The sequence below is a fragment of the Erinaceus europaeus genome, chromosome 2 (genome assembly GCF_950295315.1).
Source record: "Erinaceus europaeus chromosome 2, mEriEur2.1, whole genome shotgun sequence".
Classification (NCBI taxonomy): Eukaryota; Metazoa; Chordata; class Mammalia; order Eulipotyphla; family Erinaceidae; genus Erinaceus; species Erinaceus europaeus.
Window position 1 is genome coordinate 4,340,858 of NC_080163.1, and position 24,004 is coordinate 4,364,861.

At 50.7% G+C, this 24,004-nt stretch overlaps 1 protein-coding gene across 1 annotated transcript; it reads left to right on the forward strand.

Moving 5' to 3' along the window:
* Positions 1-7,191: 7,191 nt before the first annotated feature.
* On the forward strand, positions 7,192-22,784 carry LOC103120853 (sialic acid-binding Ig-like lectin 5). The gene is made up of 9 exons (XM_060174210.1): positions 7,192-8,065; positions 8,143-8,493; positions 10,404-10,676; positions 13,568-13,615; positions 16,903-17,160; positions 17,414-17,695; positions 17,880-17,976; positions 19,596-19,680; positions 22,155-22,784. Exons 1-9 carry the CDS (start codon positions 8,029-8,031, stop codon positions 22,434-22,436), a joined length of 1,713 nt encoding a protein of 570 aa, XP_060030193.1. The 5' UTR covers positions 7,192-8,028; the 3' UTR covers positions 22,437-22,784.
* Positions 22,785-24,004: the final 1,220 nt, after the last annotated feature.

A 24,004-nucleotide genomic window follows, 5' to 3' on the forward strand; every position in this document is an offset into this window, starting at 1 on the left:
TCTTTCCCCCCTCTCTGTCTTCCCTCCTCTCTCCATTTCTCTCTGTCCTATCCAACGACAACCACCGCAATAATAACTACAACAATAAAACAACAAGGACAACAAAAGGGAATAAATATTAAAAAAAATTAAAAAAAAAGAAGAGGCCTGGCATCTGTTTCTTTCCTTTTTTTTTTTTTTTTTTTTTTCCTATTTTCTCTCTCTTTTTCTGTGGTTCCAGGACCACATGCAGGTGTGATCTCATTGCTCTCAGGCTAACTTCTTCTTTTATTTTTCTTCCATTTCTGTCTAACAGTTTCAGGTAAAGACAAAGATATACCACAGCCCTGCTTCACATAGGGGTGCTGGGGGTCAAACCTGGGGCTTTGAGTATGGTCAAGGGCTGTGTCTTACTGAGTCAGCCATTCTGGGCCTATGGGATCCTCCAGAGAGAGAGAGAGAGAGAGAGAGAGAGAGGACATCTGCGTGTGTGTGTGTGTGTGTGTGAGAGAGAGAGAGAGAGAGAGACAGAGAGACAGAGAGAGAGGGAGAGGGAGAGGGAGATGGAAGCAGCAGAGCAGTGGGGCTGGGTGGTGGCGCTCTTGGTAAGTGCTTGTGTCACACTATGCAAGGATCTGGGTTCGAGCCCCTGGTCTCCACCTGCAGGGGCAAGGCTTCACAAGTGGTGAAGCAGGTCTGTAGTTGTCACTTGCCCTCTCTATCTTTCCCTTCCCTCTAGATATCTGGCTGTCTCTATACAACAAATAAAGACAATAGAAAAATAAATAAAAAAAAAAGCCACAGCAGTGAAGAGCTTTCTCTGCCAGAGAACAGCCATGTGGTGTGGTGCTGGGGCTCAAATCGGAGCCGTGGTTATGGCCACGCAGACGCTGAACCTGGTGAGCTGTCTCTTGTTCTAAGATCTGTTTGTTTTCCTTCTGCTTCAGAGATGGGGGGTGGGAGGGAAGAGAAGGGGAGAGAGAGAGAGGAGAAAGTGAGAAGAGGGAAAGAGAAGGAAAAGAGGGAAGAGAAGGGGGGAGAGGAACGACAGGGGGAAAGAGGGGAGAGGGGAAAGAGAGGAGAAAGGAGAGGGAAGAGAAAGAGGAGAAATGGGGAGAGGGAGACAGAAGGGAGAGAAAGGGGAAGAGGAGGAGAGAGAGGAAAGAGAGAGGAGAGGTGAAGGGAGAGGGAGGAGAGGGAGAGAGAGAAGAGAGAAAGAGAGAGAGAGAGAGAGACCAAAGTTTCTTCCAGCACGGTGGGGGCCAGGCCTGAACCGGTGTCGTTCACATGACAAAGCAGTGCACTGTTCCCATGAGGCATTTCGGCGGCCCCGAAATCTGTTTCTTACACTTGCTGGTTCATGGCGTCGGCTTGCCAAGGGGTTGAGGTCCAGGTGACCTAAGGAGCTCACAAGCCTCCACAACAAAGCACCCACAGCCCCAGCAGTAAACGGGTAGGAGGAAGAGCTGCACCAGCGCTGCACCGAGAGGACGTGACGCTGAACAAGGGAACAGAGCATGTGGACTCAAGGCAAATGCAGAGCCAAAGCCACAGAGACGTGACTCCCTGGGGGACGGCCTGTGGGAGACTGGGAGACTCTCCACAAATACAAAGGGAATTTCCTGATGACCCTGCAAAACTGCTTTTGGGAATTTATCCAAAGGACATGCAAATACTAATTTATTTTGCTGTTTTTGCCTCCAGGGTTCCCGCTGGAGCTCGGCACCAGCACAACAAATCCACTGCTTCTGGAGGCCAGATTTTCCATTTTATTGGATAGAACAGAGAGAACTAGAGGAGGGGGAGATAGAGAGAGAAAAAGATAGACACCTGCAGAACTGCTTCAGCACTTCTGAAGCGACCCCCTTGTAGGTGGGGAGCAGGGCTTTGAACCTGGATCCTTGCACGGGTCCTTGCACTTGGTACTATAGGCACTTAACTGGGCCCCAAAACACTAATGAGAACCCCATGTTCATAGCTACATTATCCAGAATGGCCCAGAGACTGGAAGCAGCCTAGATGCCCATCAGCAGATGACCGACTGCAGGAGTTATGGGCTATATATATGCCGAGGAATACTGACTACTTTGCAGTCAAAAAAGATGATATTGTTTCCTTTGGGACGAAGGGACTGGAGGTGATGATGCTTAGTAAGTAAAGAGATGAGAGACCGCTAGCAGGTGGTTTCAGTCCTTTGTGGGACCTAGCGTTCTGAAACACCCAGACCCCAGATGCTCAAACACAAACAACTCAGGAGGAAATCAGTGTCTCAAGGACTTTGTGAGGACTCTGGTTGCCAGACTTGCTTCGTGGGCGGGAGACAGAGACTCCTGGCTGAGCTGAGAGCGCAGTTCAATCTTTATTCACGAGTGGGGATGTAGTTCAAAAAACTAATCTCTTCTAATCACAACACAATTCTGTCCTGCATCTGTCTCCTCCAGCGGAAGAGTCAGGAACAAAGGAAGTAGGTACGATAGGGGCGGGGAGAAGGAAAAAGCAGGAACCCTCGAGGACTAAACCAAATGTCCCAGAGGCAGGGGGTGCCCAGCCCACAGTGGACATGCAAACAGAACACATCGCAAGCAACACAAGCGAACCCAATGTGATGATAAAAACAGAAGGTCTCACAAGCAGAATCCAGAAGCAGACCGACACTGGTGGTCACCTTTGGGAAGGTGGGGCACAGAATTTTGGTGGTGAGTGTAGGGTAGAAATGCACAGCTATAATCTACAGTCTTGTAACCCACTATTAATCACCAAAAAAAAAAAAAAAGTGACTCGGGAGTCAGGTGGTAGCACAGCAGGTTAAGCACAGGTGGCACAAAGCGCAAGGACCAGTGTAAGGATCACGGTTCGAGCCCCCGGCTCCCCACCTGCAGGGGAGTCGATTCCCAGGCGGTGAAGCAGGTCTGCAGGTGTCTGTCTTTCTCTCCCCCTCTCTGTCTTCCCCTCCTCTCTCCATTTCTCTCTGTCCTATCCAACAACAATGATATCAATAACAACAATAACAACAACAACAAAAAGACAAGGGCAACAAAAGGGAATAAATAAATATTTTTTTAAAAAAAAGGCCAACATACTCTACCACTCGAGGAAGATGGGTCCTGCAGTGAGTGCAGCCTGGAATATTCCCAGCTGTGAACACAGACTGTGAGCTCCGCCCTACAGGGATGCAGAAGTTACACAGCCTCCTGTGCTGAGTATGGGCCCCAGATCAGGTTGATGGGGTTTACAGTTAACAGCATTCATAGACTTTTCCCATATTTGGGAGCTACTCTTCTCCCTGATGCAGCTTTCTAGTCCTGTTTCCAACTCTGACACCATTTCCCCAGACAATATCATTATCCCACCTGCATGTTAGCTGTTGGGCTCAGGCAAAAATTAGTTAAGTCATGAGCCCCTTGGAATATACCTAAAATAGCTTTTTCCAAAATGGAGACCCCCAACCTTCACTTGCTATATTCTTACCTTTAGGTCCTTAATTATTAAACTATTTGTTCTGCTTTATGTATTAATGCTTTTCAGCCACCAAGTTGCAGATGCTACCATGATGCCAACCTGACCCTCTCTCCCCGGCAGACGACCTCACCAATGTGTCCTGGAACTTCACCTGCCTAGATCCCCGCCCCACTAGGGAAAGAGAGAAGCAGGCTGGGAGTATGCATCAATCTGCCAATGCCCATATTCAGTGGGGGAGCAATTACAGAAGCCAGACCTTCCACCTTCTGCATCCCACAGTGACCTTGGGTCCATACTCCCAGGGGGATAAAGACTAGAAAAGCTACCAGGGGAGGGGATGGGATACGCAGTTCTGGTGATGGGAATTGTGTGGAGTTGTGCCCCTCTTATGCTACGGTCTTGTCAATCATTATTATTTTTTTTTTTTAGAAAAAAAGGTTGGAGGCCGGGCAGTGGCACACCTGGCAAGTGCACATTGTACTAAGCACAAGGACCTGAACAAGGATCCAGGTTTGAGCCCCCAGCTCCCCACCTGCAGTGGGGGGAGGGACTCTTCACACAAGGACAAACAGGCCTGCAGGTGTCTGTCTTTCTCCCTCCCTCTCTACCTCCCCCTCCCTGCTCAATTTCTCTCTGTCCTATCCAATGAAATGGAAAAACTGGCCTCCAGGAGGAGTGGATTTGTAGTGCTGGCATCAGGGCCCCAGGGATAACCCTGGAGGAGGAAAAAAAAAGGTGTGAAACAGAAGGTGTTGGTCAGGCTGTGGAGAGACGCAGAGCTGCGTGGAGTTACTCTATCTTGGCATCCAGCAGTTACACACTTGGGACATCAACCTGCAGAGCACAAAACACTCAAAAGGGAGGCAAAGGGCACTCATATGCTGCTCACAGATGTGCTCTTCCCAACAGCCGGAAGTCGGGGATCAGCCAAGCGTCCGTGAGAGCTGAATGGACTAATGCCCTGGTGGGCCAGGCAGTGGCCACACTTGTAGAACACACCTGTTACCAGGCGCAATGACAAGGGCTCAAGCACCCACCCACCCAGTAGGATGGAAGCTTCATGAGCTGTGAAGCAGGGCTACAGTTCTCTTTATCTTTCCTTCTCTGTCTCCCTATTCCCTTACAATTTCTTTGTCCTGTTTTGTTGTTAGTCTTGTTGTTATTGTTATTATTGTCATTGCTGTTTTTGTTGTTGGACAGGACAGAGAGAAATCGAGAGAGGAGGGGAGACAGAGAGGGGGAGTGCTGGTACTCGTGTGGGTGTCCTCACAGCAGAAGTAAGCCATTCTACTGGCCTCTCGTGTTAGCTCCGGTGGCTAACAACAGGAAAAGACCAGGAGACCACTCAGTCACAAACGATCTATCTATTGTACAAAAGGCAGGGTTTAAACAGCAGAAGGGAACGAAGGACATTTTTCACATGTGGCGGTAAGGGTGGGCTTTGGAAGGTCAGAACCCCCATGGTGAAGCTTCCAAGGAATTGATAGTGGTAGAGGGCAATTGGCTAAGAGTCAATTAGCTGAAGGTATTTAGAAGAACATGTTAATTATCTCAGCAAGGGAGAAGTAGACAGAGAGGAGCCTTGAAGGAAGGTAGAGGAGTTAGATCAAACTGGAGGAAGGGTTTAAGGACATAGGAAGGAAGAGCCTTTTGGTCAAGGCAGAGTGGTGATATATAGAGTATGTGTGATCACAGCAGGTGAACTGTAGTGAACTTTAAGCAGGCAAACCATCTAGTTTATAACAAGGAAATGAGTTAAGTGTTAGGGGGTGTAGGTTCTTGTGATGCTTGGGAGACTGACAAGGGGAAACTGAGTCAGGAAAGCTTTTCCCTCCATGCTCGACCCCTGGAAGGGAGAGACTGACAGGTGGGGTATCTTTTCAGACCTCTGTCTTTATGATGGGAGTTCCCCATGCTCTTATCATGCTTTCACAGTTATCCCCACAGGGGAGAGAAAGACAGACACCTGCAGACCTGCTTTACCACCTGTGAAGCGACTCCCCTGCAGGTGGGGAGCCGGGGGCTCGAACCGGGATCCTTATGCCACGGGTTCTTGCGCTTTGCGCCACGTGTGCTTAACCCACTGTGCTATCGCCCGACCCCTGTCTTTTTTTTTTTTTTTTTAGAAAGTAGTAATCTTTATTTTTTATTTTAATTTATTTGGATAAAGACAGAGGAATTGAGAGGGAAGGGGGAAATGGAGTGGGAGAGAGACAGAGAGATACAAGCAGTGAAGCTTCTCCCCTGCCGGTGGCTGACCGGGGCCTTGAACCCGAGTCCTTGCACATGGTGATATGTGCACTCAGTCAGGTGCACCACCACCCACTCCCCTCTCCCCCATCTCTCATTTGATTCATACATCTCCGAGGAACAAATGGTCAACACGCGATGGACCACTCCTCAGCTGTGAAAGGAGATGGTACCTGGCATTTTGCTGCCACAGCTTAGGGCTGGAGGAAGTTGTGGGGAGTCAGGGAAGCCAGAAGAAGGACAGATGCTGCGTGAGCTCACACTTGTGCATGTGATGAAGAAACACACAAAAGGAACAGAGCTGAGGGAGAATGAGGCTTGGGGTTCCGGCGGACGGCAGGCTGAGGCCCCGAGGGGCTGTCACAGCAGACTCGTTCTCTCAGGACGTCACTGTCTCAGGACTGCCTTTTCAGGGAGGGAGGATCAGAGAGAGAGAGAAGGAGAGACACCGACCCACCGGAGCTTCTCCCAGTGCTGTGGTGCTCCCATGTGGTGCCCGGGCTCAAACCCAGGCCCTGCATGGCAAGGCAGGCGTCCTCCCAGGTGGGCTATTTCTCTGGACCTGACTTTGATGGTAGGCGTGGTGTAGTGACAGATATTGGGAGGAGGTGTGACACTGTGCCTCTGAACGTACAGCCTTATAAACAAAATTCCTTCCATGAAAAAGAATAAAGAGGGAGTCAGGTGGTAGCACAGCGGGTTAAGCGCAGGTGGCGCAAAGCACAAGGACCAGCGTGAGGATCCCGGTTCGAGCCCCCGGCTCCCCACCTGCAGGGGAGTCGCTTCACAGGCGGTGAAGCAGATCTGCAGGTGTCTGTCTTTCTCTCCCCGTCTCTGTCTTCCCCTCCCCTCTCCATTTCTCTCTGTCCTATCCAACAACAACATTCATAACTACAACAATAAAACAAGGGCAACAAAAAGGAATACATAAATAAATAAATAATTAAAAAATAAACAAATAATAATAAAACTTAAAAAAGAAAGAAAAAGAATAATAAAGGTAAGTATGCCTTGGAGCCCCGCTTCCCCAGATCCCTGCCCCACTAGGGAAAGAGAGAGACAGGCTGGCAGTATGGATCGACCTGTCAACGCTCATGTTCAGCGGGGAAGCAATTACAGAAGCCAGACCTTCCACCTTCTGCATCCCACAGTGATCCTGGGTCCATGCTCCCAGAGGGATAGAGAATGGGAAAGCTGTCAGGGGAGGGGAGGAGATATGGAGTTCTGGTGGTGGGAATTGTGTGAAGTTGTACCCCTCTTATCCTATGGTTTTGTCAGTGTTTCCTTTTTATAAATAAAATTTAAAAATTATGATAAAAAAATTAAAGGCAGGATGGGGAGAGAGCTCAGCCTGTTAGGACTCACATGCCTGAGACTGCAGGGCCCCAGGTTCAATCCCTGGTACCACTTTATTCCAGAACTGAGTATAGTCCTCTCTCTCTCTCCTTCTCCCCCTCCCCCTCTCCTGCTCCCTCTCTCTCTCTCTCCTGCTCTCTCTCTCTGTCTCTCTCTTCACAGCACTGCTCAGCTCTGGCTGATGGTGGTGTGGGGGATTGAACCTGGGACTTTAGAGCCTCAGGCACGAGAGTCTTTTGCATAGCCATTACACTGTCTCCCCTCTGTCCCCCTTTCTTTTTCTTGCTCCCTCTCTGTCTCCCCCTCTTCTCTCAATTTTTCTCTGTCCTATCCAATAAAATAGAGAAAATTTAAAAAGAAAGTAGCTACCGGGAATGGTGGGTCTGTAGTGTTGGCATCAAGCCCCAGAAATAATTCTGGTGGCAAAATACATGTATTTTAAACATAAAAAAAATTCATTAGAGACATAGAAGATAAATAAATTTAAAAAAATTAAAAAGAGATATAGGGGGAGAGAGAGAGAAAGAGAACCAGAGTATCACTTTGTCCATGTGCTGCCAGGGATTGAGAGTCCAGTGCTTGACCCACTGTGCCACTTCCCAGACCACAAGAAAAAAAATGAGTATTTTAAAAAGCACACAACACTTGTTTAAAAACCCCATTTTGGTTGGGCAGGGGGTTCAGTGGTAGCACAGGGCTTGGCTGTGTCAGATAGCTCCCTGACCCCATATCTCTGCCTGGTCTGTCCGGACAGACAGCTGGGCGTCAGAGCACAGGCCTGCCAGAGCTGGTCGCCTCTCCCCTTTGCACTTGGGGGAGAGCCCCGCACCCACTCTGAGAAAGGGGAAGTAGAGAGAGGGGACCTTCCAGGACATTCAAGGCGTCCAGTTCCCCCTTCTCTGGAGGTCATTGCCCAGAAGCTTCCTGCAGTTCCTCACTGGACCCCGGGACACACACACACACACACACACACACACACCCAAGATGTTGCCATTGCTGCTGCTGCTATTGCTGTGTGCTGGTGAGCGGGTGTGGGCTGGGGTCCCCGGGCGGGGTATGGGGCTGGGCTGGAGCTCGGCTGAGCCTGTGTCCCCCCAGAGTCTCTGCAGAAGAAGGAAGAGAAGATGCTGTGGCTGAACGTGCAGAGGTCGGTGACGGTGCAGAAGGGGTTGTGCCTCCGGGTCCCCTGCTCCTTCATCCCCCCGGGAGACAGCTCCGAGCCCACCTCTGGCCACTGGTACCGGATGCCCCGAAAGAACATGATTGAGCAGACCAAGAGTGTCACGACCAATTCTTCACTGCAGCTCCTCGGGGACCCTGGGGCCGGCAACTGCACCCTGGGTATCATGAGTCCCAGGAAGAGGGACACTGGCAGATATTACTTCCAGCTGGACAGGGGTCCTGCTAGATACAGCAACAGAAATGACTCTCTCTCTGTGCAGGTAACAGGTACGGAAGGTCCCAGAAACAGACACCAGAGAGCAGTGGGCTGGCCTCTAGGGGCAGGGGAGAAGCCCATGTCCCCTCAGTTTTGTTTTGCTTTTTAATTTTTTTTCAGATTTATTTATTTATTGACTGATTGATTAATGGTAGGGAATTGGAATAAAGGGAGCTAGCAGGGTGACAGCACCCTTGGTTGAGCACACACATCACCAGGTCTTTCTGTCCCTCCCTATCTCCACCTCCCCTCTCAATTTCTTTCTTTCTTCCCCCCCACCAGAGCACTGCTCAGCTCTGGCTTATGGTGGTGCAGGGGACTGAACCTGTGACTTTAGAGCCTCGGGCACAAGAGTCTGTTTGCATAGCCATTATGCTATCTACCCTCTGCCCTCATTTTTTTTTCTGTTCTATCAAGTAAAATAGAAAGAAGAAAAAAATAATAAAAGGGAAGGGAGGCAGTCATTGGTGCACCCAGTGAAGCACATATGAACTAAGCATAAGGACCCAAGTTTGAGTCTCCAGTCCTCACCTGCAAGGGGGAAGCTTTCAGGAGCAGTGAAGCAGGTGTTTATCTTTTTCTCTCCCTCTTTATCTCCACACCCAATTTCTTTCTGTCCTATTGAATAAAATAGAAAAAAGAAAAAAGAAAGAAAAAGTGGCCCCCAGGAGTGGTGGATTTTTATAATGTCAGCACCAAGCCCCAGTCATAACTCCGGTGGAAATAAGACAGTAAATCAATCTTCTTCTAGCGTTTGCCCTTCTTCCGTAGCCAGTCAACAGCGTCAGGTTGAGCCTGATGTCAAGTTTCGAGACCTCCTTTGAATCTGGAGAGGTGGCAGTCGTTGGCTATATGGGTCATAGTCTGTCTGGAGCCGCAGGGGCAGTTCGGGTCGTCTCTGGCTCCCCAGCGATGGAACATAGCGGCGCACCGGCCATGGCCTGTTCGATAGCGATTGAGGAGGGCCCCATCATAACGTGCTAGGTCAAAGCCGGGTTGACGCTTGCAGGGATCTGTGATGAGGTGTTTGTTCTTTACCTCAGCTGACTGCCAGCTCTGTTTCCAAGAGTCTGGAACAGAGAAGTTCAGTGTAGGCGTAGGGGACCAGATTGGGTGACGAGACGTCAAGCATTGGACAGGGTGGGCAAAGATATCGGCGTATATTGGCAGGTCCGGTCGAGCGTAGACGTGGGAAATGAACTTAGATGATGCCGCATCCCGACGAATATCTGGCGGGGCGATGTTGCTAAGAACTGGCAGCCATGGAACTGGGGTGGAACGGATGGTTCCAGAAATGATCCTCATGGAGGAATATAATTTGGAATCGACCAAGTGGACATGGGGGCTACGGAACCATACTGGGGCACAGTATTCTGCAGTGGAATAGCATAATGCCAGAGATGATGATCGTAGTGTGGAAGCGCTCGCGCCCCATGAGGAGCTGGCCAGTCTTGCAATGATGTGATTCCTCGCGCCCACCTTTGCTGCAGTTTTTATGAGATGTTCGTGAAATGACAGGGTGCGATCGAGAGTAACGCCAAGATAGACTGGCTGGGCTTCATGCCGGATTCTCATATCGCCAAGCTGCACATTAAGCTCACGCGAGGCCGAGGCATGGTGTAGATGGAAAACAGATGATACCGTTTTTGCGGTGCTAGGGATTAGTCGCCATTTTTTACAGTAATCAGATATCAGACACATGTCTTTTGTAAATCAATAAAAATGAGAGAGAGGATAACACTAGAGCATCACTCTGGCACACACCATGCTGGGATTGGAACTCTGGACCCCATGCGGGACAGTCTGGGGCTTAATCCACTGACCCCTCCGCTTTTCTGCAGTGCTGACACACAGTGGTTCCGGGTTTCGGTGTCTCTCTCCCCGACAGGTACCTAACCCGCTTCCCCCCTCTCCTCTCCAGAGCTGACAGAGCTCCCCGACATTCGCGTGCAGGAGCCCCTGCAATCGGGTTCCCCCAGCCGCCTGACGTGCTCCCTGCCCGGAGCCTGTGATGGGGCGTGGGCCCCCACCATCTCCTGGACGGGGGCTGCCCTTGGGCCCTCGGGAGTCTATGAAGCCAGGGAGATCCAGCTCACCCCCCGCCCACAGGACCATAACACCAACCTCACGTGCCGAGTCGCCTTCCCAGGCACAGCTCCCAGCAGAGAAAGGACCTTGCGGCTCCAGGTCTCCTGTGAGTGACAGCTGGGCGGGGACCCCGGGGCCCTGGGCGGGGGGTCTGCAGACACCTGCTCTGCGCTGTTTCTGATTCTTCTCTCTCTACCTCTCGCTTTCGCTTTCTCAAGACTTTTAAAAATAATTTTTCTGGGGAGTCGGGCTGTAGCCAGCGGGTTAAGCGCAGGAGGCGCCAAGCACAAGGACCGGCGTAAGGATCCCGGTTCGAGCCCCCGGCTCCCCACCTGCAGGGGAGTCGCTTCCCAGGCGGTGAAGCAGGTCTGCAGGTGTCTGTCTTTCTCTCCCCCTCTCTGTCTTCCCCTCCTCTCTCCATTTCTCTCTGTCCTATCCAACAACGACAACAACAATAACTACAACAATAAAACAACAAGGGCAACAAAAGGGAATAAATAAATAAAATAAATTTAAAAATAACAATAATTAAATAATAATAATAATAATTTTTCTGGGGGCGGGGCGGTAGCGCCGCGGGTTAAGCACAAGAACCATGAGCCCCCGCCTCTGGTTCCCCACCTGCAGGGGAGTCGCTTCACAGGCGGTGAAGCAGGTCTGCAGGTGTCTGTCTGTCTCTCCCCCTCTCTGTCTTCCCCTCCTCTCTTCACTTCTCTCTGTTCTATCCAACAATGACAAGAATAATATTAACAACAACAACATAGACAACGAGAGCAACAAAAGGGAAAAAATAGCCTCCAGGAGCAGTGTATTTGTAGCGCAGGCACCGAGCCCCAGCAATAACCCTGGAGACAAAAAAAAAAAAACTTTTATTTATTTATTTATTTATTTATTTATTTATTTATTTATTTGATAGAGACGGAAATTGACAGGGGAAGACAGAGAACGACGCCTGCAGCCTTGCATCTCAGCTGGTGAAGCTTACCTCTCCCCCAGCCCCTAGCAGGTGGAGACCTGGGAACTTGAACTGGGGTTCTCGGCTCAGCTGAGGGCACCACTACTTGGCCCCTCCCATTTCTCTCTATTTAAAAAATATTTAAAAAATATTTATTTACTTATTTTCCCTTTTTTGTTGCCCTTTTTTTATTGTTGCTGTAGTTATTATTGTTATTATTGATGTCTTTGTTGTTGGATAGGACAGAGAAATGGAGAGAGGAAGGGAAGACAGAGAGAGGGAGAGAAAGACAGACACCTGCAGACCTGCTTCACCGCCTGTGAAGTGACTCCCCTGCAGGTGGGGATCCAGGGGCTCGAACCCGGTTCCTTACTCTGGTCCTTGCACTTTGCACCACATGCGCTTAAGCCACTGCGCCACCACCCATCTCCCCAAAATATTTTTTATTATGCAGGTGGAATATTGAATATTTTCAAATTTTAATACAGTACAAACTTTTAAAAATGTATTATTTTATTTATTTATTGGATAGACAGCCAGAAATCAAGAGTGAAGGGGAAGATAGAGAGGGAGAGAGAGGGGAGGCAGTGCACCGGGTTAAGCACAGGGTGTGAAGTGCAAGGACCCAAGGAGCCTGTTCGAGCCCCGGCTCCCCACCTGCAGGGGAGTTGCTTCACAAGCGGTAAAGCAGGTCTGCAGATATCTTTCTTTCTCTCCCTCTACCCCTCTCAATTTCTCTCTGTCCTATCCAACAACAACAATAATAATAATGCAAAAAATGGCCACCAGGAGCAGTGGATTAATAGTTCAGGCACTGAGCTCCAGCAATAATCCTGGAGGGAAAAAAAAAAAGGAGAATTAAACAAACAAAAAACAAAGGGAGAGAGACAGAGAGACACCTGCAGCCCTGCTTCACCACCTGAACCAACTCCTGGTCCCACCTTCCTCTTCCTTCCTTTCTTTCTTTCTTTCTTTCTTTCTTTCATGTTTTTATTTTATTGAGAAAGAGTAGACACAGAGGGAAAGATACAGAGACAGAGACTAGAGCACGGCTCAGTTCTAGTTATGGTGGTGCTGGGGATTGAACCTGGGACTTCAGAGCCTCAGGCTTGAAAGCCTTTTGCATAACCATTATGCTGTCTCCCCAGCCCTTGTTGTTATTTATTTATTTATTTATTTATTTATTTATTTATTTATTTTGCCTCCAGGGTTATTGCTGGGGCTCAGTGCCTGTACCATGAATTCACTGCTCCTGGAGGCCATTTTTCCCCTTTTGTTGCCCTTGTTGTTGTAGCCTTGTTGTGATTATTATTGTTGTTAATGTCGTTCGTTGTTGGCTAGGACAGAGAGAAATGGAGAGAGGAGGGGAAGACAGAGAGGGGGAGAGAAAGACAGACACCTGCAGACCTGCTTCACCGCCTGTGAAGTGACTACTTTGCAGGTGGGGAGCTGGGGGCTCGAACCAGGATACTTACACCTGTCCTTTTGCTTTGTGCCATGTGCGCTTAACCTGCTGCACTACCGCCCGACTCCCCGCCTCCTTTTTCTTTAAAGAATATTTATTTTTTTGAGAGTGAGAAATGGTGCCGGGCGGTAGTGCACCCAGTTAAGCTCACATGAAGGAAAAGGACCTGAGCAAGGATCCAGGTTCAAACCCCCAGCAGGGGAACACTTCACGAGCAGTGAAGCAGGTCTGCAGGTGTCTTTCTTTCTCCCTCCCTATCTCCCTCTCCTCTCTCAATCTCTCTCTGTCTTATCTGATAAAATGGAAACAATGGCCTCCAGGAGCAGTGGATTCATTGTGCTGGCACTGAGCCCCAGTGATAACCCCGGAGGCAAAGAAAAAAAAAAGTGAGAGACCAGAGCACTGCTCAGCTCTGGTATAAAGTGGTACCAGGGATTGAACCGGGGACCTCTGGGACCTCAGGCCTGCAAGTCTGGTGTTCTTCCCCCAGTTTCCACGTCCCACCTCTGCGTCACCTGGGGGTGGGGTGCTCTGACTTCTAATCTGACCCCACCCCGAGCATGTCTCTCTGTCCTAGACCCTCCCCAGAGCCTGACCATCCACGTCTGCCAAGGCAACCGCACAGGTAGGATGGGGTGTCTGCACCTCCGGGCTGGGGTGGGAGGGCGGGGGTGGGCAGAGCAGCAGAGCACGGGATCAGCACCCACCACATCCCGGTTCAGTCACGCACCAGAGTGGTGCTTTGGTTTCTCATAAAAGTAAATCTTTTATTTTGGATAGAGATAGAAACTGAGAGGAGACAGGGAGAGAGACAGAGAGACAGCTGCAGACATGCTTCACTGCTCATGAAGCTTCCCCCCTGCAGGTGCGGAGTGGGGGCTTGAACCCTGGTCCTTGCATCTGGTAATGTGTGTGCTCAATGAGTGTATCACCACCATGCCCCAAATTAAGTATTTATTTTATTTTTTAAATCTTTTAACCAGAGCACTGTTCTGCTCTGGCTTATGGTAGTGCAGAGGATTCAACCTGGGACTTTGGAACCTCAGGCATGAGAGTCTGTTTGCATAACCATTATGCTATCTACCCTCCGCCCAGTATTTTTATTTTTATTGAATATTTATGGGATAGAGACAGAGAGAAACTGAGAGGGGGTGGGGACATAGGGAGAGAGACCCCTGCAGTCCTGCTTCACCACTCATGAAGCTTCCCCCCTGCAGGTGGGGAGCAGGGGCTTGAACCCGGGTCCTTGTGCTCTGTAATGTGTGAGCTTAACCAGGTGTGCCAGTGCCTATTCCCCTTCCCCCTTTTTTTGAGTGGTGAGCCCCTCCCCACCTTGCCCTCTAATAGCTGGGTCTGACTTCACTAGTCACTCTGCACAGAGACTGAGTATTACGTAAGTGGTGATGGTCCTTATAAAACCAACACAATCTGATCCCCACCACCCAACTTGAGGACAGAAACTCTGTCTTGGGAATTTTTTTTTTTTCATTCTTTTCTTTCCTTCTATTTGCTTATTTATTTCCTCGCCACTAGGGTTCTCGCTAAGACTCTGTGCCAGCACTTATGAATCTGCTCCCAGTGGCCATTTCTCTCTCTCTCTCTCTCCTTTTTATTTGATAAAGACAGCCAGAAATCAAGAGGGAAGGGGAAGATAGAGAGGGAGAGAGACAGAGAGACACCTGCAGCCCTGCTTCACCACTCGCAATGCTTTCCCCCTGCAGGTGGGGAGCAGGGACTTGAACCCAGGTCCTTGCACATTGTAATATGTGCGCTCAACCAGGTGCACCACCTCTCTCTCTTTCTCTCTCTCTCTCTCTCCCTCTCTCTCTTTTCTATGTTTTTCCTCCAGGGTTATTGCTGGGGCTCGGTGCCTGCACTAGGAATCCACTGCCCCTGGTGGCCATTTTTTCCCCCTTTTGTTGTTGTTGCTGTTATTGTTGTTGGACAGGACAGAGAGAAACCAATGGAGGAGGGGAAGACAGAAGGGGAGAGAAAAGTCCATACTCCCAGAGGGATAAAGAATAGAAAGCTATCAGGGAAGGGGATGGGATATGGAATTTTAGTTGTGGGAATTGTGTGGAGTTGTACCCCACTTATTCTATGGTTTTTGTCAGTGTTTCTTTTTTTTATAAATAAATTAATTTTTTTAAAAAAGAAAGATAGACACCTGCAGACCTGCTTCACCGCTTGTGAAGTGACCCCCCTGCAGTTGGGGAGCTGGGAGCTCAAACCAGGACCCTTGCGCCAGTCCTTGCAATTTGAGCCATGTGCACTTAACCAGCTGCACTATCGCCTAACCCCCTTTACTAGTTCTTTTTTTTAATTTTAAAAATTATTATTACTTTTTAAAATTAATTTATTTATATTGTTGCCCTTGTTTTTTATTGTTGTAGTTACTATTGATGTCATTGTTGTTGGATAGGACAGAGAGAAATGGGGAGAGGAGCGGAAGACAGAGAGAGGGAGAGAAAGACAGACACCTGCAGACCTGCTTCACTGACTGTGAAGCGAGTTCCCTGCAGGTGGGGAGCTGGGGGCTTGAACTGGGATCCTTCCACTGATCCTTGTGCTTTTCACCATGTGCGCTTAACCCGCTGCGCTACTGCCAGACTCCCTTAAATGATTTTTTTATAGGGAGTCGGGCGGTAGCCCAGCGGGTTAAGCACACGTGGCAAAAGCACAAGGACCGGCATAAGGATCCCGGTTCAAGCTCCCGGCTCCCCACCTGCAGGGGAGTCGCTTCACAGGTGGTGAAGCAGGTCTGCAGGTGTCTGTCTTTCTCTCCCCCTCTCTGTCTTCCCCTCCTCTCTTCACTGCTCTCTGTCCTATCCAACAGCAATGACATCAATAACAACAACAATAATAACTACAACAATAAGACAAGGGCAAAAAAGGAAATAAATAAATAATTTTTTTAAAAATTATTTTTTATATGTTTTTTTGCCTCCAGGGTTATTGATGGGGCTCGGTGCCTGCACTACAAATCCACTGCTCCTGGAGGTCATTTTTTCCCATTTTGTTGCCCTTGTTACTCTTGTTGTTGTTATTATTGTTGTCATTGCTGTTGTTGTTGTTGGATAGGACAGAGAGAAATGGAGAGAGGAGGGGAAGGAATGTCGGTTTATAAGGCTGTACATTCAGGGGCACAGTGTCACACCTCCTCCCAGTGTCTGTCACTACACCATGCCTACCATCAAAGTCAGGTCCAGAGAAGTAGCCCACTTGGGAGGGTGCCTGCCTTGCCATGCACGACCTGGGTTTGAGCCCGGGCACCACATGGGAGCACCACAGCACTGGGAGAAGCTCTGGTGGGTCGGTGTCTCTCCTTCTCTCTCTCTCTGATCCTCCCTCCCTGAAAAGGCATATTGATGGAGCCACATAAAAGGAAATTGGGGAGGGGTAGGCAGTGGCGCACCGGGTTAAGCGCCCATAGTGTGAAGCATAGGGACCAGCACAAGGATCCTAGTTCAAGCCTTGGCCCCCCACCTGAAGGGGGGTTGCTTCATAAGCAGTAAAGAAGGTCTGTAGGTGTCTGTCTTTCGATCTTCCTCTCTATCTCCCCATCTCTCTCCATTTCTCTCTGTCCTATCCAACAACAACAACAGCAGTAACAATAATAACACTAACAACAAGGGCAACAAGGTGGAAAAGGTGGCTTCCGAGAGCAGTGGATTCATAGTGTAGGCACCGAGCCCCAGCCATAACCCTGGAGGCAAAAAAAACCAAACAAACAAACAAACAAAAAAGACAGAGAGCTGTAAATGCAATTGTATGATATGCAGATTCTATCTCAGTGACACCACGTAGACTACTTGAGGGGACCTGGCTGAGACTGTCAGAGCCACAGGCTCAGTGGTGGCCACCAGTGGATGGATACCGAGCTGAAGGGCGTCCTGGCCTCTCTCTCTCCAGGACCAGAAGCTCAGGGAAACAGCTCATCTCGCCTGGTGCCGGAAGGGGCGGCCCTGTGCCTGGTGTGTGTGGCTGACAGCAACCCCCCCTCCAGGCTGAGCTGGGCATGGAGGAGCTGGGCCCTGAACCCCTTGAAGCCCTCGGGCCCTGGGGTCCTGGAGCTGCCCGGGGTGCAGTGGGACCAGGAGGGCGAGCTCACCTGCCTCGCCGAGCACCCCAGGGGCAACCTGAGCGCCTCCATACACCTCTCTGTGTTCTGTGAGTTGGGGACGGGGCCTCTGAGCCTCTGCTTGGTCTGTGGGTGAGGGAGGGACCCTGGGGGACATCAGGGTTCTGGGGGAGCCCTGGGGTGGACCCTGAGGTCCCGGGAACAGATGGGGGCTTACCTTGTCCTCTGAGCTTCTCTGTGGTCTGTGAATTGGGGGTTGGGGATGTGGGGAGCCCCGTGGTGGCGGAAGACCTGAGGCCCTGGGGAAGGAAAGGGTGCCCTGACCCCCCTCTCTCCCCACAGCCACCCCCCACCTGCAGGGCCTTTCCTGCTCCTGGGAGAAGGAGGTTCTGCACTGCAGCTGCTCCTCCCGGGCCTGGCCGGCCCCCACCCTGCGCTGGCAGCTGGGGGACTATACGCTGGAGGTCACCTCCAATGATACCGTCCAGGTCACCACCAGCTCCGGGGGGCCCTGGGCCAACAGCACCCTGAGCCTCCACGGGGAGCTGGGTGCCAGCCTGAGACTCAGCTGCGAGGCCAGGAACGCCCATGGGGAGCAGAGAGCAGGGGTCCTGCTAATGCCAGGTGTGGGCGCTGGGGACAAGGGGGCGTCCTCCTGAGGGGGCTGGGGCAGAGAGGGGCAGGTCTGGGTGAAGAGCTGTGTGGGGGGCTGGGGTGGCAGCTGACGACCTGAGTGCTCTGGGCCAGTGGGATGGAGGGGGCACGGGGTCCTGGAGGGGAGCCCCCCTAAAACCTCTCTTACTTACAGGGAAGCGGGAGCTCAGAGGTGGATTCGTTCTGGGCTCCATGGTGGGAGCTGGGGTAGCTGGCCTGTTGGCTCTCTGCCTCTACCTGACCTTCTTCCTGTAAGTGTGGGTGTTGGGGAGGGGGCACCCTGAGTCCTGGGGTCCCTGGAAGGTGGGGTCTGGATGGCGCAGGGGTCGCTGTTGAGAGACTGCGACTTAGGCTCCTGTACCCAGCCTGCAGCTGAAGTCAAACACAGTAGCAGGGAGAGAAGGTGTGTGTGTGGGGATTGGGGGTGGTTGAGCCCCGTCTAGAGACAAGAGTTTCTCAGAGATGCCGTCTGAGCAGTACCTTGGTCTCCCTCCTCACAGATGAATAAAGCTATAAAGCTTTTTTGTTTTGTTTTGTTTATTTAATTTGATAGGACAGAGAGGAAGTGGGAGGGGAAGGGGAGGGAGAGAGGGAGAGAGAGAGACACCTGCAGACCTGCTTTACAGCCTGTGAGGCATCTCCACATGACGGAAGTGAGTCATTTTGCTGGCCCGTCATCAACCCTGCAAACAAGTGAATGGGGCCAGAGAGAAAGCTCACCAGCAGGGCACATTCACAGCCCAGCTGGGAGGCTCGGTACCCACATGGCAGAGCTGCTGGCACCCTACCCAGACAGCTGGAGTGCTGGTCCTAGGTTCTTAAAAAAAAAAATCAGGTACCAATAAAACGGTTCACTTGGACAGTGCGCTGCCTGCCTTGCATGTGATCCAGGCTCCAGCTGGCCCCCACCACACTGGAGGAAGCTTACTTAGGTGCTGTGGTCTCTCTCTCTCTCTCTCTCACACACACACACACACACTTTCTCTCTGTGTCTCTCTGCCTGTCTCTATCTAAAAATAAGCAAATAAATAAATAAGATTATTATCACGAGAGAGAGAACCAGAGCATCACTCTAACACATGTGATGCCAGGGCTCAAACCCAGGAACATGCTTGAGAGTCCAATGCCAAGACTCTGAGAATTTTTCCCTTTCTTTTTAGAGAGAGAGAGACAGAGAGAGAGAGAGAGAGAGGAAGAGAGAGACCAAGACCAGAGCACTGCTCAGCTCTGGCATATGGTAGTGCTGGACTTCTGCAACTCAGGCATGAACTATGCTGGTCCTGTGCTAGTTCCCTGACCCTTACTTTTATTTTTAAAAATTAGTTATTTTTCTTTTAATGAAATAAAGACGGAGGGTTGGGAAGAGACCTGAACACTGCTCAGCATTGGCTTCTGGTGGTGCTGGGGATTGAACCTGGTTGACCTCAAAGCCTTAGGCTTTCGTCTTTTTTTGCAGAACCTTGATGCTATGTTCCCAGCTCCTTATTTACTGTTAATGGGAGAGAGAGAGAGAGAGAGAGACAGACATACACACAGAGAGAGACAGATAGATAGACACATGCACGCACACACAGAGAGACAGACAGACAGACAGACAGACAGACACACACACACACACACACACACACACACACACACACACAGAGAGAGAGAGAGATGCCTGAGCACTGTTCAGTTCTGGCATACAGTGGTACCCGGGATTGAATGTGCAGTCCTGGGGCCTCAGACATGCAGGCCTGGTGCTCTGAGAGGCTGAGCTGCCTCTCCTCCCAGGCTCTTAAGCAGGAGCAGCAGTCAGCGCTCTCTGGGCTCTGATCAGCCAGGCTGCTGCTCCCGCACCCCTTTGCCCTCTGTCCCCCGTCCCCCTCAGAGTGAAGACCTGCAGGAAGAAGGCCCCCAAGAGGGCGGCAGGCCTGGAGGAGGCCCCATCCACACAGCAACGACACGTCTCCTGGGTGAGCCCCTCGGGCCCTCGGGGGCCGTCCACTCTCTGTACTGTCAGGCACTGTGCACGGCTGACTCTCTGTACCGTCAGGCACTGTGCATGGCTGAGCCTGTGCTCAGGTCTCTTCTCCGTAAAGCGAAAACGGGGGCTGGGCGGTGGCGCATCTGGATAAGTACATATATCACTATGCGTAAGGACCCGGGTTTGAGCCCCAGCCCCCCACCCGCATGGAGGACACTTCATGAGTGGTTAAGCAGGTCTCTCTATCTCTCTCTGTTACCCCCTCCCTCTTAATTTCTCTCTGTCCTATCAAGTAAAATAGAAAGAAACAGGAAAAAAGGCTGCCAGGAGCAGTGGATTCATAGTGCTGGCACTGAACTCCAGCGATAACCCTTGGGCAAGAAAATAACAACAGTAATAATAATAAGTAGAATAAACCAAAAACAGTTGGGAACAGCCGAGGGCCAGGTGGCAGGGCTACCCTGTCATGACTCACTTTATAAAAAATATTTCATTTTTATTTTTTATTTTTTTGCCTCCAGGATTATTGCTGGGTCTCGGTGCCTGCACTACAAATCCACTGCTCCCGGAGGCCATTTTTTCCCCCATTTTGTTGTTGTTTTTATTGTTGTTGCTGTTATTGTTATTGTTGTTGCATAGGACAGGGAGAAATGGAGAGAGGAGGGGAAGACAGAGAGGGGGAGAGAAAGATATAGACACCTGCAGACCTGCTTCACCGCCTGTGAAGCAACCCCCCTGCAGGTGGGGGGCTGGGGGCTCGAACCAGGATCCTTGCACTTCGTCCTTGGGCTTCGCCCCACGTGAGCTTAACCTGGTGCACTACTGCCTGACCCCCCAAAATATTTTAATTTTATTTATTGGTTAGAGAGAGAAATTGAGAAGAAAGGGGTAGCTAGAGAAGGAGAGTGGAAGAGAGAGACATCTGCAGCCCTGCTTCATCACCAATGAATTTCTGCCCTGCAGATGGAGACTGGGGACTTGAACCGGAGTCCTTGAGCATGGCAACATGTGTGTTCAACCAGTTGCGTCACTGCCTGACTCCAGACTCCCTTCTTTAAAAATAAAAATTTGGGGAGTCGGGCAGTGGTGCAGCGGGTTAAGCGCATGTGGCGCAAAGCGCAAGGACCGGCGTAAGGATCCCGGTTCGAGCCCCCGGTTCCCCACCCACAGGGGAGTTGCTTCACAGGTGGTAAAGCAGGTCTGCAGGTGTCTGTCTTTCTCTCCCCCTCTCTGTCTTCCCCTCCTCTCTCCATTTCTCTCTGTCCTATCCAATGACAACAACATCAATAATAACTACAACAATCAAGCAACAAGGGCAACAAAAGGGAAGATAGGTAAATATATGTATATATATGTATATATATATAATAAAAATAAAAATTTGGGAGGCAGTTTGCCAACAGGCCTGCCTCTGCCTCAGCTTTGGGCAGTTATCTTCTTTTTACTCTCCACCCTTCTCCTCTCTTGGTCATTTTTTTTTTTTTTTTGTGCCTCCAGTGTTACCACTGGGGCTCGGTTCCTGCACTGTCTACTGCTTCTGTGGCCATTTTAAAATTCTTTTTTATAGGACAGAGAGAAATGGAGCAGTTAATTGGATGTGATACTGCCTGGCCCCCACAACTTATTCTTGTTTATTACAATATACTTAAAAAAAATAAAAATTTTGGGGGTCTTCCCAGAGGTAGTTCACACGGTAGAGTGCTCACTTTACAAAGCCTGAGGACCCAGGTTCGAAACCTCGGCCGCCACCTGGGAGCACTGTGCAAAGGGGAAGCTTCGTGAGTGGAGGAATAGTGCTGTGGTGTCTCCCTCTCTATCTTCACCTTATGTCTGGGTGGGGGGATTTATCTGGACTGATGGTTTTGCGCAGGTCAGAAACCCCAGCAGGGACCTGGGAGGTGTTGCAGCAGGTGGTAGAATCCAGTCCGGAGTTCAGTCCCTGGCCTTGAATGTGCCAGAGTGATGCTCTGACTCTGTCTCGTGAGATAAATATTTAAAAAGTTGCCTCACTGAGGGGCTGGGCGGTGGTGCACCTGGTTAAGCTCACACATTCCCATGTGTAAGGGCCTGGCCTTGGGCCTGGCTCCCCACCTGCAGGGGGAACCTTCACAGGCAGTGAAGCCAGAACTGCAGGAATCTCTCTGTCTTTCTCTATCTCCCCAGCCCCTCTTACTTTCTCTCTGTCCTATCAAAGGGGGGGGGGGGAAGAAAGAAAGAAAGAAAGAAAGAAAGAAAAAAGAAAGAGCATTAATTCACGGGTGGTGAATTAATATCGAAGGCACTGAGCCCCAGTGATAACTTTGGTGGAAAACAAAGCAAAACAATAAATAAATACATAAAAATAGGGAGGGAAAGAAGGCTCGCGGGATGGGACCCAGGGAGGGCCTCCTGGGGGTGAGGCCGTCTTTCCACCTGAACTCCATCCCCAAGCCCTACCTGACTCCCTTCTCTTCTCCCCCCCAGGACAACCAGCTCAAGTGCTCACCTAGCAGCCAGAAACACCCCCCATCCCCTGCTTGGGCTGCCCTCACCCCAGCAGAGAAGGAAGGGGAGAAAGAAAAGGAGGAGAAGGAGAAGGAGAAGGAGGAGGAGGAGGAGGAGAAGGGGGAGAAGGGGGAGAAGGGGGAGAAGGGGGAGGGCCTCCACTACGCCTCCCTCAACTTCCTGGAGCTGAGGCCCCGGGAGCCTCCGGGCCAGGACGCCCTCAACAGCACCGAGTACTCTGAGATCAAGACCAAGCAGTGAAGACCTCCAGCCGCAGCCACACCTGCCGCTGTGAGCTGTGAGCGTGGGGGACCTGGCCTTGCTCTCAGCCCCAGCAGGTGATGACGTGGGCCCAGCAAGGCCCTGTCCTTCTCAACCTCCCCCCTTAAAAATGGGGCTGGGGAGCGTGGGCGTGTTGCATCTGCTTAAGCAGACATAGTACGAAGTGCAAGAACCTGCTCAAGGATGTGGGTTTGATTCCTGGCCTCCCACCTGTGGGAGAGGGGGGGTCACTTCACAAGCGGTGAAGCAGGGCTGCAGGTGTCTGTCTGTCTCTCTCTCTGTCTGTCTCCCCCTCTCTGTCCTATACAATAAAATGGAAAAAATGGCTGTCAGGAGCAGTGGACTCGTAGTGCTGATACTGAGCCCACAACAATAACCCTGAGGAAAAACAAAGAGTTGGTCCAGGAGGTGGCACGGTGGACAAAGCATTGGGCTCTCAAGCATGAGGTCCTGAGTTCAGTCCCTGGCAGCACATGTCCCAGGGTGATGCCTGGCTCTTTCTCTCCTGTCATTTCTCATGGATGAATAAATAAAGTCCAAAAAAAAAAAAAAGAGAAAAAGAGAGAGAAAATGGGGTCGGCTCACTCATCAGGGCTGCTGGGGGACAGTAGGCAGAAGTGAAGCTGAAGCTCTGTGGAGGTTCCAGGCAGAGAACACTGGGCCTGGGGAAGGGCAGGGGAGCAAAGGGGAGGGGAGGGGGAGAGGAGGGGAGTAGAGGGGAGGGGAGGGGAGGGAAAGTAGCAGACAGTGGCACACCCGAGTGCATACATCACCTTGTTCAAAGGCCTGAACTCCAGATGGGGACCAGGGGGCTTGAACTCGGGCCCTTGCACATTGTAACACGTGTGCTCAACCAGGTGCGCCACCACCCAGCCCCTCAAGGGCCTGGGTTCAAGTCCCTGCTCGCCATCTGCGGGGGAAGCTTCACTAGCACTGAAGCAGGGCGGCAGGTGTCTCTCTGTCTCTCTCCTGCTCTATCTTCCCCTCCCCTCCCAGTTTCTGTCTCTGTCCTAAATAAAAATACAGAAAAAGGAGGCAGGAGTAAGTAGCATAATGGTTCTGCAAAGAAGCTCTCATGCCTGAGGCTCTCAAGTCCCAAGTTCTATCCTCCACACCACCATAAGCCAGAGCTGAGCAGTGCTCTGGTATAAAATAATAATAGGGAGTTGGGTGGTAGCATGGCGGGTTAAGCGCACATGGCACAAAGCGCAAGGATCCTAGTTCGAGCCCCCGGTTCCCCACCTGCAGGGGGGTCGCTTCACAGGCGGTGAAGCAGGTCTGCAGGTGTCTGTCTTTCTCTCCCCCTCTGTCTTCCCCTCCTCTCTCCATGTCTCTCTGTCGTATCCAACTACGACGACATCAATAACAACAATAACTATAACAACAATGAAAATCAACAAGGGCAACAAAAAGGAAAATAAGTAAATAAATATAAAATAATAAAGGGAATTTTTTTTTCCCTCCAGGGCTATCACTGGGGCTCGGTGCCTGCACTACAAATCCATGGCTCCTGGAAGCCATTTTTTCCCATTTTTGCCACCCTTATT